This window comes from Colletotrichum costaricense (genome assembly GCF_030867565.1).
Source record: "Colletotrichum costaricense strain IMI 309622 chromosome Unknown Scaffold_3.1, whole genome shotgun sequence".
Taxonomy (NCBI): Eukaryota; Fungi; Ascomycota; class Sordariomycetes; order Glomerellales; family Glomerellaceae; genus Colletotrichum; species Colletotrichum costaricense.
In genome coordinates, this window is record NW_026848232.1 from 464623 (window position 1) to 481452 (window position 16830).

General features: G+C 52.9%; 7 protein-coding genes across 7 annotated transcripts; 5 read left to right on the forward strand and 2 right to left on the reverse strand.

Moving 5' to 3' along the window:
* Nucleotides 1-288: 288 nt before the first annotated feature.
* CCOS01_02953 (uncharacterized protein) lies at nucleotides 289-3054 on the forward strand (the record flags this gene model as incomplete). Its single annotated transcript, XM_060451139.1, has 3 exons — nucleotides 289-1051; nucleotides 1171-2133; nucleotides 2237-3054. 3 exons carry the CDS (start codon nucleotides 289-291, stop codon nucleotides 3052-3054), a joined length of 2544 nt encoding a protein of 847 aa, XP_060317404.1.
* A 976-nt stretch (nucleotides 3055-4030) lies between these two features.
* On the forward strand, nucleotides 4031-4255 carry CCOS01_02954 (uncharacterized protein; the record flags this gene model as incomplete). Its single annotated transcript, XM_060451140.1, has 1 exon — nucleotides 4031-4255. The coding sequence occupies one exon, from the start codon at nucleotides 4031-4033 to the stop codon at nucleotides 4253-4255; it is 225 nt and encodes a 74-aa protein (XP_060317405.1).
* A 1883-nt stretch (nucleotides 4256-6138) lies between these two features.
* CCOS01_02955 (uncharacterized protein) lies at nucleotides 6139-6780 on the forward strand (the record flags this gene model as incomplete). Its single annotated transcript, XM_060451141.1, has 1 exon — nucleotides 6139-6780. The coding sequence occupies one exon, from the start codon at nucleotides 6139-6141 to the stop codon at nucleotides 6778-6780; it is 642 nt and encodes a 213-aa protein (XP_060317406.1).
* Nucleotides 6781-7113: 333 nt separating this feature from the next.
* CCOS01_02956 (SART-1 family protein) lies at nucleotides 7114-9114 on the reverse strand (the record flags this gene model as incomplete). Its single annotated transcript, XM_060451142.1, has 2 exons — nucleotides 7114-8243; nucleotides 8301-9114. The coding sequence occupies 2 exons, from the start codon at nucleotides 9112-9114 to the stop codon at nucleotides 7114-7116; spliced, it is 1944 nt and encodes a 647-aa protein (XP_060317407.1).
* Nucleotides 9115-11492: 2378 nt separating this feature from the next.
* Nucleotides 11493-13860, forward strand: CCOS01_02957 (glycosyl hydrolase family 15; the record flags this gene model as incomplete). The annotated part of the gene is made up of 7 exons (XM_060451143.1): nucleotides 11493-11790; nucleotides 11921-11941; nucleotides 11992-12192; nucleotides 12245-12392; nucleotides 12444-12517; nucleotides 12573-12704; nucleotides 12767-13860. 7 exons carry the CDS (start codon nucleotides 11493-11495, stop codon nucleotides 13858-13860), a joined length of 1968 nt encoding a protein of 655 aa, XP_060317408.1.
* Nucleotides 13861-14019: 159 nt separating this feature from the next.
* Nucleotides 14020-14911, reverse strand: CCOS01_02958 (nicotinamide riboside kinase 1; the record flags this gene model as incomplete). The annotated part of the gene is made up of 3 exons (XM_060451144.1): nucleotides 14020-14553; nucleotides 14613-14718; nucleotides 14772-14911. 3 exons carry the CDS (start codon nucleotides 14909-14911, stop codon nucleotides 14020-14022), a joined length of 780 nt encoding a protein of 259 aa, XP_060317409.1.
* Nucleotides 14912-15555: 644 nt separating this feature from the next.
* Nucleotides 15556-16341, forward strand: CCOS01_02959 (peptidyl-tRNA hydrolase PTH2; the record flags this gene model as incomplete). Its single annotated transcript, XM_060451145.1, has 2 exons — nucleotides 15556-15943; nucleotides 16016-16341. The coding sequence occupies 2 exons, from the start codon at nucleotides 15556-15558 to the stop codon at nucleotides 16339-16341; spliced, it is 714 nt and encodes a 237-aa protein (XP_060317410.1).
* Nucleotides 16342-16830: the final 489 nt, after the last annotated feature.

Here is a 16830-nt window from a genome sequence, read left to right on the forward strand (position 1 = left end):
CTCGTCTCATTGGTTTCAGCTGACCTCCACCCCGGCCTCTTCAACTGCACTGCCCGTCCTGGGATGAACCAAGTTACTTGACATCATCACCATTACGAATCCCGACTATCAGGGCTGTCTGGGCAAGATCGGAACCCCGTACACTTCCTCTCTGCATGATTTCCTTTTGTACGACTTTTCGTGGTTTCATTACTGTTTGTCATCTCGACCGGCGATGACGGACTTTCTTGCGCTCTGATCCGACAACGACACACCACAAACTGTGATCACGAGAGTACTCTACACGCAATGGCTGAAGACGAAGAAAGATCGCCGCTCCTGGCGGGCAAGGGCAAAGGCAGGGCCGAAGATGACTCCTCATTGTCCGAATCGGCGCCTCTGTTGTCCAGCTCTTCTGCGACGCCCCGATACGATGGCGAGCAAGATGACCCAGAGAGGTCTCGCGCCGCCTCCCTCGCTTCGAACCCGCCGAGCACGACCACTAAGAGTTCTGTACGATGGGCGTCAGTGATATCCATCACCGTATTGATATTGTTGGTATTTGGTATCATGGCCGGTTGCTTCTTCGTACCCTCGGCAGTTCAAGAGTATGCGAAGCAGGCTGCCGTCGTCGAGCCGACGAATCTGGCCCTAGAATCAATCACGACGGATGGTGTGCGGGCACGTGTTCAGGCCAACTTTAAGCTTGATGGCTCCAGGGTCCAGGACACGACATCTCGAAGGATTGGAAAGTTTGCAACTTGGATTGTGAGGCAATTGGGAACAGAACAGACAAAGGTTGGCGTGTTCTTGCCAGAATACGACGACACTTTGCTCGGCACTGCTGTTGTGCCGCCACTCACCATCAGTATCGTCGATGGCCAAACGACCGCGATCGATTTCATCGCCGAACTGTCACCCGGTGACGCCGAAGCGTACCGAAAGATTGCCAACGAATGGCTAGATGGAAAGCTCGACCAGCTAAAGGTGCTTGGAAAGGCCAACATACCACTCAAGTCCGGAATCCTCCCACTCGGCACTCATTCAGTCAGCGAGGTCTTGGTATTTGAAGGTCAATCACTCTACCGCTCCTTTGCTTCCCTGTACTTTGGAGAAAAAGCTCTGCTTTAAATATCACTATGCTTCAATCACAACATGCTCCTTCAAGCTCCATACTGATGCCTCATTTAGCGAACCAAATCCCAACGTTGCCGCAGTATAATATTTCCCGCCTCAACTTCCGAGACCTGCCAGACTCGGACGGCCAGCGAACAGCTGTCGGCGCCGACGTAGCCATCACCGCCTACAACGAGTTTCCCGTCAGCTTAGATGTACCGGAACTTGGCTTTGAAGTTCTGGTTCCCAACTGCAATTCTTTTGACCCCTACATTCTTCTTGCCGACGCCACAACCAAGCCCCTCTCAATCAAGCCACGAACCGATGTCACTGTCAACGTCTCTGGTATTATCCGAGAGCTCCCAAAGTCACTGACAAGAGTTTGCCCTAATTCGAAGTCATCACCTCTGGACAAATTCTTGGATCAGTACATGCACGGCGAGGCCGCTACTGTCTACGTTCGTGGTCGCAAGATGCCCGATTCAGACACCCCAGACTGGGTCGGCGACATTCTGTCCGAGATCACTGTTCCCGTTCCCTTCCCGGGTCAGGGTTTTGACAACCTCATCAAGAGCTTCTCGCTCACCGATGTGAACTTTCAATTGCCCGATCCTATGGCGGACCCGGATGACCCTGATGGATCGCCAAAGGTTTCGGGTACGGTTGAGGTTCTCGCGAGTCTTCCGAAAGAGATGAACTTTGACATCAATGTCACGGATTTGAGAGCTACGGCAGACGTTATGTATCAGAACAAGAAACTCGGGGAACTCAACCTCGACAAGTGGCAGTCCGCTAACTCAACAAAAGAGGCCGGCGACGAGAAACACGAGCCTCTCCTGAGAATCACGTCCCGGGTCATTGATGCTCCCCTCAATATCACCGATGGCGATGTCTTGACGGACGTTATGCAGAGACTTCTCTTCGGCGGAAAGCAGGTCCTACTGGACGTCAAGGCCAGTGTCGACATTCGAGTTAATACGGCTCTTGGAAACTTGGTCTTGAAGGATGTCCCTGCTGAGGGCAAAATCCCGGTAAAACGTCCGTACTAAGTCCGGCACTGTTTGTCTTATCGTGGGTTGATTTCTTATGTCCCTGCTCACTAAGGGGAACTGAGCGAGCACGAAGGCTTACACTGGTGCAGCTCTCCCTGGCGACACCTTTGGCAGCATTCACCCACAAGTGGGAGACGTGAAGATTATCAGTACCTCTTCCTCAGCGATGACGCTTGAGGCGTTGGTCAACATCACAAATCCGACACCGTACACAGCCTCCATACCATATATCAACATACATATTGTGAGGGACGGTTTCGTGCTTGGCAGTGCTACTGCCGAGAATCTGACAGTCGACAAGGGCAACAACACAAATTTGCTTGTGAAAGCAAATTGGGACCCAACCGCCGAGGGCGAAGCTGGCCGCAAGATTGCCAGTGATATGATATCAGAATATCTCTCCGGACGCAATGTCACCATAGACGTCAAGACTCATCGAGGCACAATTCCGACTGCCCCTCTCATTGGCGAGGGCCTATCAAAGCTGAATATCAGCATTGCCGCTCCGAAGTTGGACCTTCCCGGAGAAGGCGACAAGAAGGGACACTTCATTAGAGATGCGACTTTCCACGTGCTTTCCTCTACAGCGACGTTTACCCTAGTGTCTCCGCTACGGTACAACACCATTTATGTTGATTGGATCAACGCTACAGCGTTGTATAATCACACAGAGCCGGTCGGCCGTATTGTCTATGGCCTACCCTTTGCGGCGCCGCCGGGAATGTCTGTAACGCCCAGGCTGCCTGTTGACTGGTCTGCAGGATCAGTGGGCTATGATGCCGTGAAAAGAGCGATTGGAGGTTCCCTAACCCTTGATGCAAGTGCGAATGTCACTGTACGGATTGGGAATTGGAAGGATACGGTCTGGTACGAGGGCCAGGGAATAGGTGCAAGCATTCGGTTGTAAACGATAATTGGCTTTGGACTTGAATATGGCGTTGATTGGTTTATCAATTGGTTTGGGGGGCGGCTGTCGGCGCCTTGTGCGCAAAGCGACAAGAAAACACAAGTCGTAACTTGTATATCAGTACAATGCATAGAACAGCCACATGGCTATGTGAATACACACAATCCGGTCAATCAAACATCACTCGCAATTTCGGTGACAGAAATCCGGTTTCCACACATTCGAAGGGGTCTACTTGTTGAATGTAAACCATTGATGGTACTATGGGCTGCCAAGTTCAGATACATGTAGATATCTTCTTGTCCATGTCTCCCTCTATCTCAATAAAGCATTGAGAGACCTCTCAAGGGCCCAGGTAATGGTAATAGTTCCTATAATAAGCCCTAAAATTCACTTGAGTATCCTCTGGTTAACGACTATAAAATTGATCTGAATCCTGAACAATCCCTTAAACCGTCCTTCCGAGTGCTAGGGATGGCCAACGCAGACATCGTCCCTGCACTTGATTACCGACGCGTTTATTACTTCTTCAGCTCCGATATTATTTCTAGAAACATCAAATCGATAGTGAGCGATTAATACAGAGAGTAAATCGAATCCCAGGGGCGAACCGCTGCCCATTCTGTGATGGATATTCCAGCACATAGACACGGTGCGCGAGACAGTGCTTGACATGTCTCGCGTCAAATGACCCACTCACTGTCACTCAAGGCTTGAATGCTGGTTCATCAAGACTACTACTCACAACCTCACCTAGGTTACAACGTCGAATCATCAATTGATCTCATCGTATTATCTACGTATACCGGCTATTTCATAAAACAATCTGCTATTTGTACCAACCGACAGCCGCGGTCATCAATTCCAAGCGTTCGTCATTCACGACCAAACAAAGGGGGCTACAGTCTCAAATCCAAACACATAACATCTCACATTTACGGACCTCGTCCACGGCACCGGCGCCCCCTTGCACGCGATGCCGAGCATCAACTTCTCCCCTTACGCACCGCGACGCCGCCGCTCGCCGCGCGTGGTCATCACCTGGGTCGCCGCATGGCTCACGGTCCTGACGCTGACGTGGTGGATCGTGACGCGGCGGTCGTCCGCTGGCCTGACAGCAGGCGGCGGCGGCGTGGACCAACTCGCGGCGGCCGACGCCGTGATCAAGGGCAAGGAGGTCCCTCCCGAAGCTGGTGCCTGAAGATAACGTCTCTCTCTCTACTCTGTAAATTTCGGCCTTTTTACGACGGCTTGTTATACCACCCTTTTTATTTTACGCTTGTTGCCTTTCTCAGCCTTTGGCCAGATCGGCCCCTTAAGCTGTTTTTCGCTGTTTTCTTCTTTTTTCGGTTGTTTGGGCTGTCTGTCTTACATTACTGGAACATTGGGAAAAGCGCCCGCCCTGTGACAGAACTATGGCTTGTGGCCTACTTCACGGCAAGGTCCGCTGTCATGAGACCCGGACTTTTCCCTCGATATGTGGGCTGATTTGGCAGCCCCGCGGCGGCGGCGGCGGCGGGGCGTGTGCGTCTCGGACGCTTTTGTAAAAACGATTTTGGAATCTGGAGAATGAGGCAATGGTATGGGGCTCGTGGATATTGTCGAGTGAGGCATGGCGCGGGGCGGGAGAAATACCAACACGCATTGCGATTATCGAGGACAGATCACATCACATCAACTATTGCGCCCCCCATCGCGATCATGACGATGGCGGGGGAGGAATCGCGATTTCTGTTAAAACATTCAATACGCCCCTTGATACACTCTATTCAGCCTCAATAGAATCGTGTTACACGGGAGGTTTGTCGTACTTCCCGCTCGTCAAACGTGGAGGATCGATCCCGATTGCACGTGGGGGCGAGATTCACACTCACGTTGCAAGGGGAAATTCGAGGGGAGGAAAAGACGAACAACCGAAACAGTCACTAGCGGGAAGAAAGGGTCGATTGGAATGCAAATTCTCCGACGGAGCTACGAGTCTTTTTGGGCTGGAGATTAAGGTCGCCTAGGGACAGGACTTTGGACTGGGTTCATTGGAACGTCAAAGGGAGACTCAGACCACTGGGGCATGAAGCCATGAGGAGGATTTGGTGAGGCGGACTGGGCAAAAGACACAAGAATCATGTTATGTGTAAGCAAGCAAAACCAACGATCCCGCACCATCGCGATCCTTGAGTTTGACGATAGGAAACAACACGAAACGTGGGCGTTTTTGTCTTCCTTGGGTTCGAGTGGTGAGAAAGGGAGAGAGAGGCGTTCAGCGGATATCACCTCGATCGTTCTATTTCTTCCGCTTCCTTTTCATCTTGTTCGTTGACTACTTCTTTCATTCCTTCCCTGCCATTCATCCGCCTCTTTTCTACACCAAGAACTACGCCAAAAAAGAACAAGTGATCAGACTTTCCACCGCGCACGTGTAGCACCTGATCTTACGGGCTTTTGCTCTACCTATCCTCGCCTACGGTACATCTTCCGCCTGAACTCAAAAGAGATAAGGAAATAAGGAAAAGTCAACGCCACGCTGGCAGATCGGCCTTTGTTCCAAGCACACCGTTTCCAGAATTAGTCCGGGCCCGGGCTTTCGTTACCGAGAGAGAGTGAGGGAAAAGGGAATTTCAGAGAGATTTTGCCTTCCAGCAGCAGCGCCACAGACGCCTTTTCGCGTGCGTACCTTGAAACGGGGCAAAAGAGAGCAAGAAGAAGCTGAATGAGGCGCGGGAGCGGTTCCAAAGGGTTGGGTTACAAGTGCCGAAGAAAGCTCAAAGGCGAGATCGACTCAAACTCACTCCAGTAGGCGAAGGCCTGGCTTTTACGACTAGCTGAACGCGGGGTACACCAAGTAGAAGGCAGAAAACGTGGGCGCTGAGGCTTTTCTTTAAGCTCAAGAGGTAAATATTGGTTCTTCTTTCCATCTTCAGCTACCTATCTAAGCCTCCGGATACTTATCCTTCATTTAGCTCATACATCTGTTGGCCTACATCAAGGCTTGGTATGAGCATCTCATAACAGCAAGCTCTTCACCAGCTTTCCTTCTCATTCTTACACGAAGGTCCATCTCCACATTAGTGTCACATATAGCCCATCATGATGAGTACAGGCGCAGGCAGGCAAGGCATGCTCAACTTCAGAGTCACGCACCCAGACGTCTTCACACACGGCATCTGCGGCCGCAAGGACTGCTACCGCGGCTCACCGGCGGCAGCAGATTGCGAGTTCCACGGCAACGCCGTTCGGGATATCATCAGATCGCGGCGGGACCAGAGACGGGCCCGCTTACAACAACGGTGCCGGACCCACGGCGGCAGCATCGACATGACACCAACGGCAGCGACGGCGTCCACGTCGACGACGAGCCGGAGCGTCACGCCTCTGAAACGGCAGCCGAGTCAAAGCAGCAGCATCAACAGCAAGCCGGATAGCCCGCTGTCCTTCACCTCGTCCGACTTCTCGGCCGACTTTTCACCGTGCGTCTCGCCGCTGATGGAGGATCTCATGCTGGAGGTCACGGATGCGATTGAGAGCAGCGGCCACACGCTGGAGCGTCTTGCCATGTCGCCGAGGCGGACGACGTCGGCGTTCAACATGGACGACATATTCAGAATGATTGATGAGGCCCAGAGGGAGTACGAGAGCCTCAGCGACGCGCCTGTCACACCGGCAAGATCAAGAAACGAAATACCCCGCGAGCCACGCTGGAGCTGGGAGAGCCTGCTAGGTCCATCATGACGGCCTCAACGACTTGGGCAACGTAGTAGACAAACGCAGCGGGGTCGGGCCACTTGGCCTTAGCGTTGTGTGGTCACAAAGAAGGGCCATCTTTCCTGTTCCGAAGCAAGATAACAGCGTACAAGGGATGCCGGAGTGTACAACTTTGCACCTCCAACATTTGGAAAAGGGATGAATGGGTATCACAAAGAAAGCGTCAGCAAATCAACCGGGGGCGTCTGAAGAGTTGAACGTTGTGTCAGCAGGGAATAAGCTTCAATTTGGATTGTACATATTAAAGGGTCTGCACCTTTTTCCTGGTCCATGGTCCCGACACCAACCCGATTTAGCCTTTTATTGTAATCGAACACCGGCCTGCCGCTTCGCCGATGATGAGTTCATGTTTGCGTTCTCGCTCGCGTCAAACGTCGGCTTGGCCTCGCGTCGCTTCTCCTCCTCAATCTTCTTCAGCAACTTGTCGGTCTTGCCCTTGCCGCTGCCCTTGCCATGGAACTGGTGACTCATGTGCTTGAAGGCTTCCTTCTGGTCGAGAGATCTGCCGTGATCGTCCACGTACTTGAGCTCCACGTTGGGCTTGTAGTGCTTCTTGAAAAGCTCGTCGACGACGCGTGATTGCTGCAGTTCGCGATGGGCGTTTGCTTGTCGAGCGCGCTCCTCTCTGTCCCTAACAGACATGGAATCCAGTCGGCCGCTGTTTCTGTCGCGCTCTCGCTGGTACTTGGCTCGGTCTTCTTGCTCCCTCTCGAGACGTCTCTTTTCTGCCAAAAATTCGGCCTTTTGGCGTTCGCTCATGTTTCGCTCCGCACCATGAGAGTCTTTGATAAGACCACGCTCTCTGAGTAGTGCTAGAGCTGAACCCATACCGGTGTTGAGTGACTTCTCTTCATCCACTCCCGTCGCTGCAATCTCTGCAGATGTCTCTCGAGCTCTATCCTCGGGAATTTCATAGGCATCGTCGCCCATCGGGTGATCTTCATCGTCGTCGTCGTCGGCGCCCATGGCTGTTACAGGCTCTACTGAAGTGGACTTTGGCCTCTTTGTTTTGCGCTCCTCCTCCTCTTCAGGCTTCTTCAGATTGGACACGAACTCGGAAATTTCATCAATCACTACACCGCCATTGAGAGCCTCATTGTCCGGCTCATCTACTTGTTCTTTGAGTTGCCGAGCAATGTCCTCGGGCCGGTTCTTCTTCCGCCTCTTTAATGCGCTCTTTCGCTGGATGGCAAGGGAAGCCTGCAAATCGTCGTCATCAACAAAATTGTCGTCCGCCACTTTGCGTTTCTTCTTGCTGATAACCGCGCCGGAGTCTACGTCCATCTCGTTGTCGTCCGCCGGTATCGCATCAAGGGGGAAGATGTCGTCCTCATCAATAGGCTTCTGCCTTGTTGACTTGTTCTTCTTCTTCTTCGGCTTCTTCACCTTAATCTCTGAGATGTCAAGGTAATCTGAAGTAGGTGCGTCTTCTGGATAGAGGGTTAGCGACGTCCCATTATGATCATGTTTAGTTAGGCAATACTTACGCATGACATCGAGATCAATGCTTTGCAACTTTTTGACCTTTTCTGGTGCTCCAAGAATATCTCCCAACTCCGCAATAGCGCCAGACCCATCAAGAGTGAACTTCTTGCCCTTCTTGCCGTAAATTTCTTCGTCGTACTGAGCCAAGATGCCGCGTTCACCATCCTCATCTGCCGCAGCAAAGACGTCGTATGCTGGCTTTTTCTTCTTCAGGTCTAGCCTCTCTTGCAATTGCTCTCTGGCTCTTACGTCCATATTCTCAAGCTCATCGCCCTCTTCTTCGTTCTGGTCGATGGTCGAGTCCTTCAGGGTCAAAATCTGTTCATCGCCGTCGAGAAAGTTGTCCAATTCGTGCGCGACCTTGACTCCAGCAAGGTCTTTCGAAGTGTACTCGACTGCCGCGAGCGCAGCTGCTTCAGCTGCCGCCTGTTCCTCCTCCAACTTCCTAGCCTTCTCGATGGCCTTTTGTCGCTTCTTCTGCGCTTTCAACCATGCCTTTGCGTCCACGTCGTTTTCGTCAGCTTCGCCGAGACCCTTGCCCTCCAAGATTGCATTGCGCTGCGCAGCTTCTCTTTCCCTTTTCGCTGCGGCGGCCCGCTCTTCTCGTTTGCGCTTGGCGGCTTCGGCGTCGCGAACCTTTTGGTAGTTGTCGTATGCTTGCGCCTGACGTCCTTCGAGTGTCGCAGACGCATCTTCTTCTTCCGATGCAGAATCGTCGTGCTGTGTTTCGGCTGGGGCGGCACCAGGGACCGGCAATGGCTTCATGCCCAGCGAAACGCGAATGCGATTCGTCTCTTCGATGGTCGCGGCGTCCATCTTGGCTGTAACTTGCGTCTTAACTATTTCTAGCGATAGGTGCGTCCGTTTCGTTGTGCAGCGTTGAAAAGAGATGCGATTTCGCCAGTTGACGCGATGGTGAGTCGAGAGCTGCGGACGATGAAAGTACTATGGAGCATCGACGGAATGGAAGCTGGAGTTGTAAGTGCGATTCCGATAAGGATACCTTACCAGGCGTCAAACTTCGTGGCCAACCGGAAAAAGCATGCGGCTCACCAACACTTTGCCAGGCACCCAGGCTCATCAGGGTCGTTCTCCACCGCCAACGACCTGTGCTTAGCTAATCGTCCGAGGTGGGTCTCTGATTTTTACTACATAGCGCAGCCTTGCGAAAATTCTCTTCTCTTCTTCTTTTCCTTCTTCAACAAACACGGGCCTGTGCCCAGAATTCCTCTGCTCCTACGGGAGTCAGGGTCGAGTTCTGCGGCAGCTCGATCATCCAAGGAGCCATCAAATTTCATGATGTCAATCTTCCGATCGACAGGTTCAAGAGTGACCGGTCTTGAGGCAGCCATGTTCGCCGTCAAAAGCTTGAGCGTGGTGTAATCTTGTACTGGGGACGTCATATTCCTACCCCTTTTGCCGAGATCGTCGATCTATGAGGTTAGGGAAAACCATGACTTGCCCACAAACTTTGACCCTTGAGAACTCCTAGTCTTCTCCGCGTAAATTTTGTTGAAGAAATTTCACTATCTCGAGCGCGTAGAGTGGTAGCTCCCATCCGGATTTTGCCCCGCGACTGCGGCGCGTCAGGCTCAAGGCAGCTTCAAGTGAGAGGGGAAAATCGCACTTGCCTGAAACTGGCAACCATCTCGCAATACCAGTCTTCGCGGACCATGTAAAACCGAGTTGCGGGCATCTCTTTTGTGCCTAGACCATAGACCACTTTTGAAGATGCTGTTACCAGGTTTTTACATGAAATATCCCATATCTAGTACCATTCTTACCTAAGAAGACATGTGAAAGACCTGCGGATAAAAATCGATAGACGAGCCACGATTGTCTCCACGGGCTCTTTCTCGGCGCATCCCGTACCTGGCGCTGTCATCTCAAGCTTGCGCCGTCCGACGATGCATACTGCTCCTGCATCTTGGTGCCCACCCTCTCGCTTCTCAAGGCCATCAGAGTTTGTCGGTTACGGCGCAGAGTCCCCGTTCTGGATATCCCGGCCGGCCGTGTCAACGGGGCCAAGTTGGCCAACATGTGGGATGGCCGGTGCGGGGTGCAGCCGTGTGATCTGGGGTAGCTATTGGCATGGCTAACTCTCTCTCGTCCGGCCCGATATCAACAGGAGACTCCGCCGTAACATCGTTACACTTCATACAGCTTGGTCGACGCTACTGCACGGCAGCAAATGAGCAAGCTGTAAAAAGGACATTTCGGCCTCGAGGGAGAAGGAGTTTCCGCATTGATGATGTCGACTTGATGGCATCACACCACCAGCAAGCGCAGGTGGGTGAGGAAGCATCGCATGCCCAGCTTCTAGATGCCGATGAGACATGAGGCTGGCTCAGACGGGACAACAACAACAACGACAGTTGTTACTCACCTCTCCTTTCAAATGACCTAAAGCATCGCTCTCTTTCACAGGTTCGTCCAATTACGAGGAGCGTATGTTCCAGACAAAGGCCGCTCCCACTCCAATACGCATTAAGCATCAGCAGTGCAAGCCATCCAATGTCTTAGTCGTTCGATCAAGCCTAAGCCTCGGGAAGGAGTGTGCGGGGAACGCTTAAACCTCCTTCTCACCACCCCTCGACCCCAAGCCCCATGAGTCCTCCTGAAGTTCATCATAGCCACCAATAACACCCCGCAGTTCCTGGCGGAAAGGACCGAACGACAAGGTTGTCTGATCTCCTTGGCCTTGCCGACGACATCACTCAACCCCTGTCTGCTATCCTTGCTGCCTTCCTGAGGTGGCCTTCTGATTATACAGCCAACCTGGTCCACGTGCGACCTGTACGGCATCTCCTGAGCTGGAATTATTGTTACCCTTGTCTCACGGCACTGCTGGGGCACTTGTAGCTGCCGGCACTGATACTATTTCCAAAAGAACTCGAAACTGAGAGTGAGGACGACGAGAAGTGGGATCGTAGGCTTGTACTCCAGAACCGGGCGGGCTTGGAGGAGCTATTGAACGGCTCGACCAAAATTCTCTCGCCGTTGTGCCGACATAAGTCCAGCTTCTAGCTCGTGACGAGGGGCATCTTGGATGTTCGTGAGACTAATGCAGGCCAGCTTGACAGCTCGGTGATACTCCAGCATTCGGGCCTTCGAGGCACATCGAAGCAACCCACCCCGAACACACCCCCTGCCCTACCGCTTCTTCGTGCCTCGCGAAGAAGTATATAATCATCATGGTTTACCTGCAACATGTCATGTCAGGAAGCCTGGCTCACAACACCACAGAGCGTCTTACACAGCCCATCATGAAGCTTCTCACTTCCGCTCTTCTGCTTGGGTCACTCGCCACCCAAACGATCTTTGGCTATCCCGGCGGCCAATTTGTCAAGAGGGACGTCGACTCCTTCATTGCCACTGAGACTCCCATAGCCCTTGCGCAGCTGCTCTGCAACATTGGCCCTAACGGTTGCCATGCTCAGGGCGTCAGCTCTGGCATCGTTATTGCTTCTCCGGACAAGACCGACCCACCGTGTAAGTTCCCTAACTTCTGTTGGTGACACGCTTCAAGCGGGGAAACGAGCGGAGGAGCAAATTCACCGACTTGTTCTCCGAGGGGCAAACATGGCACCTCGATTCAGGGACTTTAGCTAACGTACCAAAGATTTCTACACGTGGACTAGAGGTAAATGCAATCTACCGGTGGTTCCACTGCAGAAACTGACAGGCCCGCAGATGCTGGTCTCGTCTTCAAGGCTGTGGTAGACATATTCACCAACAGCTACGATGCAAACCTTCAGACCAATATTCAGAACTACATCGCCTCTCAAGCTCGTCTCCAGGGAGTTTCGAACCCTTCCGGAGGCTTGGGTGATGGTGCCGGCCTTGGCGAGCCCAAGTTCGAAGTAAACTTGGCCCCCTTCACGGGTGCTTGGGGTATATTGGAAATTTGCCACTGGATTTGAGGAGCATACTAATATTGACTAAGGACGACCTCAGAGAGATGGTCCGGCGCTGCGAGCCATTGCCATTATCGGTTACGCGAAATGGCTCGTATCAAACGGCTACTCGTCTACTGCCTCATCCGTCTTGTGGCCGGTGATCCGCAATGACTTGGCATATGTTGCTCAGTACTGGTAAGAAGACTAGATTACAAGTGGCTATGAGCATCTCTAACTTGTCTCTAGGAACCAGACTGGTTTTGATCTGTGGGAGGAGGTCCAGGGAAGCTCTTTCTTCACCGTCGCCAGCCAACATCGCGGTGAGTTCACCTCAATACATGATGAACAGCCATCAAGACTAACTCGAGAATCCAGCTCTTGTTGAGGGCAGCGCGTTGGCCCGGTCTCTTGGACAGTCTTGCGCTGCTTGTGATGCCGTGGCTCCCCAAGTCCTGTGTTTCTTGGGCAGATTCTGGAACCCTTCGGGCAACTTCATGGTTGCAAACAGTGAGTTCATGAGCACAATCGTATTTACCTCTCAGTGAACCACGCAGTCTAACACCCTCAAGTCAACGGAAACGGAAGATCTGGCCGTGATGCCAACGTCATCCTCGCCTCCATTCACAACTTCGACCCGGCCGCAGCCTGCGACGCAGCGACTTTCCAGCCTTGCAGTGACAAAGCCCTTGCCAGCCACAAGGTCGTCGTAGATTCCTTCCGTTCCATTTACGCAATCAACAACGGTATCGCCCAATCCGCCGCCGTCGCAGTCGGCAGATACCCCGAAGACAGCTACTACAACGGGAACCCATGGTACCTCAACACCCTGGCCGCCGCCGAGCAGCTCTACGACGCCCTCTACGTCTGGAAGCAGCAAGGGTCCATCACCGTCACCCAGACGTCACTGGCCTTCTTCCGAGACCGTGATGGCTCCGTAGCACCCGGGACGTACGCCTCCGGGTCATCAACCTACAACTCGCTCATCAGCACCGTCAGCGCCTACGCGGACGGTTTCATGAACGTTGTCGCGACCTACGCCCAGTCCAATGGCTCGCTCGCCGAGCAGTTCTCTCGCAGCAACGGCCAGCCCCTTTCGGCGGACGATCTTACCTGGTCTTACGCAGCCTTCCTTACAGCCGCCCAGCGCCGCGCCAATGTCATCCCCAAGGGCTGGGTCGGCTCTGCCACCTCGGTCCCGGGTACATGCCAGGCTACCTCCATCGCCGGCTCGTACTCCAGCGCCACGGCGACGTCGTTCCCTGCCAACCAGACTCCTGGTGGAGGAGGCGGATCACCCACGGGAACTACCACGGGGGCTACGCCAACCGCAACGGGATGCCCTATTGCCAGCTCCGTGCTCGTTACTTTCAACGCCCGGGTCGTGACGCAGTTTGGCCAGACGATCAAGTTGGTGGGTAGCACCGCCGCCCTCGGAAGCTGGAACCCGAGCAATGCCATCGCTTTGAGTGCTTCGGGATACACTTCGGCCAACCCCATCTGGACTGTGACCATTGAGTTGCCGGCTGGTACGACGTTCCAGTACAAGTACATCAATGTTGCCAGCGGTGGTGCCGTCACTTGGGAGAATGACCCCAACCGCAGCTACACAGTCCCGTCAACCTGCTCGTCGACGGCTACGAAGTCTGACACCTGGCAAGGATAGTTATATTGTAATGCCTCGGTGGTTCACAGTCTTTGACAAGAGCTGCTTGGAGCTGTTTCAAAACACCCTAGGGAAAGGGGTGAAGCACATACGCTTATCTTCTTGCACATATTATTCTTGAATCTTTAGTTCAATGTCTCATGAAATCTCGTTGGTCTTTTAAACCTTCTCAGAAGCACGCTTCTCCAACTCCGTGATGATAGTGTCAACAGTCCACTCCAGAGTAGTCTCCATATCAATATCCAGTCCCTTGCCAAGCTGTGCCTTGATGTTCTTCTCACTTAGTACCTCCGCATTCAACTTTCCTTCGACATCTCCATGCTCAAAAAGCCACGAGTGAGACTCGACATAATTAGGCCAGACAATCTTGTCCACGTATCCAGGAGGGTCTTGCCAGAATCCCTCCAGTGTGACATACCCATCGCGGGCCTCGCGCCGCTGCGTCGCCTTGGCGTGGCTCACGAGAAGGAACAGCTTGATGTCTATAAGCTCCATGGTCGTCTCCATTTCCTTGCAGTAGAGGAGAAAGCCGTCAAAGAGACAGATATTGAGCTTGCCCTCGGTGAAAATGGCGTGTCCTGGCTTGCCGGGCTGGAGCCAGGCTTTGACTTTTGCTTTCATGGCGGCGATCTTGTCAGTCGAGACTGGGCATTTTCCGACGGAGTTTTGGTCTTCTTTCGAGTCTACAAAGGGCTGGTGAGGGCATTGTGTGAGAAGCATGGATGGAATTGTACTATTCGAGTGCAACTTACCGGGAAAGTGCCATTCTCACGGATGTGAACGAGGGCCTTTTCCATATCAGGGATAGATATGGACTCAGGACAGTCCCAGTCCAAGAGACCATTCTTACTTGGTAGTCTATTGGGGATGTAAGCAAGATATAGCCAATACCATGATCCACAGGGACTTACTCGGATTCGGCTTTGTAGAAATCGTCCTCATGGAGAATAAATGTACTGGGGAAAATATCTCTCAATAGACGGGCGAGTGTCGTCTTCCCGCTGGAAGAGCAGCCGCTCAAACCAACGATTATGGCATTCTTCCCCGCCATCTTGAAGCTTTATCGTGATGCACCTTGCGGAAGATATATCTGTGAGTCGTGAGCGAGTGTGTCTCTCAGGATAGCAACCTTGTTATGGGTTGCTTTCAGACTTAATGGGGAATACTGACAGAGCGTAAGGTAGACTAGACTCGTTTATGAGTCGTTGCCCGTCAGATAGACCGCCAGTTGCTAAACTGTGAAGAAGCGGGAGATAGTCGCAGCCAAGTCTTGATCTGAGATTCCAGCTTGCAGTAGCTTACTATTAGATTGTTAGATCCCCATGGAAGTCAATAAACCCCACCACTACCCCTCCCTGGTAGGAAGGTCAGATAGTGGGGGCACCCTCCGCTGAAGGGTCACCGGGAGCGGCGGTCCAGGGGGTTTCAGCCAAACCCAGACAGGCCAAGGCAGGCAAGGCAAGCCCCTGGCGTGCGTCATCCGGCCTGGCGAAGCGCTGTTCGAAAGACCTGGAATTGGGAACTCGACGTCTCCAATTCCATCCATCCAATCCTATCCCACCAAAAAGTTGCAGTTCATCCCATCTCACCCGCCCAACTCCTCCATATCGCGGTGACGTTTCTCAGCAATTCTCTCCTTAGACCTTCTGAGCCGACATCAAAACACCTCTACAATCCCGAACAAGCCGCGCTAGAATGGCGGACACAGGCGGCCAGCAGACAGCCGTGGTGCTGTCGACCTCCATCGTCGCCCTCATGACCGGCTTCCTCCTCGGCGTCTACTCGATCCGCGGCTACCTCATCTCCCCCGAACTGCGCTCCGAAGCCCGCGCCAACTTCGACGACCCTGTCGAGAGCGAGGAGTCCGACATCGACGAGGACGATACTGTTCTCGACCACGCGCCCAATTGGGCCAACGGCCTAGATGCCGACCGCCGTGACGGTCTGCGCCAGCGCAAGGGCAATGCCTCCGAGAAGCCTACCTCTTCCAAGAAGCCCAACCCGGCTGGCACACCGCTGGTGGATAATAATGAGGAGTGCAAGCTCGTCCTCGTCGTCCGGACGGACCTGGGCATGACCAAGGGTATGTTCTTGGTCTTCTCTCACTAAACCCCTGAAAGGCGATCCAAAGCTTACCAATCTCTCTCCTTTGTAGGCAAGATGGCAGCGCAAGCCTCGCACGCGACTCTGGCATGCTACAAGTCCCTTTCCAAGATCGCAGCGAAAGACCCCTCATCCCCCGCCGCCAAGATCCTTTCTCGCTGGGAGAATCTCGGCCAGGCCAAGATTGCCGTTCAGATCAAGAACCAGGACGAGATGCTCGAGCTCATGGGCAAGGCGCGCAGCCTTGGTGTCACTTCCGAGGTGATTGCCGACGCCGGCCGGACGCAGATCGAGGCCGGCAGTCTGACTGTTCTGGGCGTTGGCCCTGCGCCCAGAAGCTTGGTTGACCAGATTACGGGACACTTGAAGCTGCTGTAAAGGCGATCAGAGAAATCCAAATGGTTCATCACAAGACAAAAGTTGTTATGGGAATATAGACTCTGGGAACATGCACGAATGAAGCGTAATGGCGTACGGTACATAAAAGTAGGCGAAGGACTGATAGTACTTCACTTTACATGCGGACATGAGATATGTCCTGGAATGATGATCAAAAGCCACGCTGCTTACGCCAATGTTGATGATGTTGGTTCTTGTGACTTGACTCAAATGCCTACCTCATTTGTCTCTGCTGAGAAGCTTGATACAGGAGAAAAAAAAGTCGTACTGGGACTGATGAAGAGAAAACACCCAGAAGTAGACATAGTAGCAGGAAATCTCTTACAGAGAAGATAGAGAGTATAGAGAATATCTTCCAGATTCGGGTATTCATGGTCACTAAGGGAGTAAATGCCTAAAACGCCTTTTTACATGCAGCCAACTCCTCCCGTTCCAACTTTTTGTCAACACTTTTTACAGCCACAATTC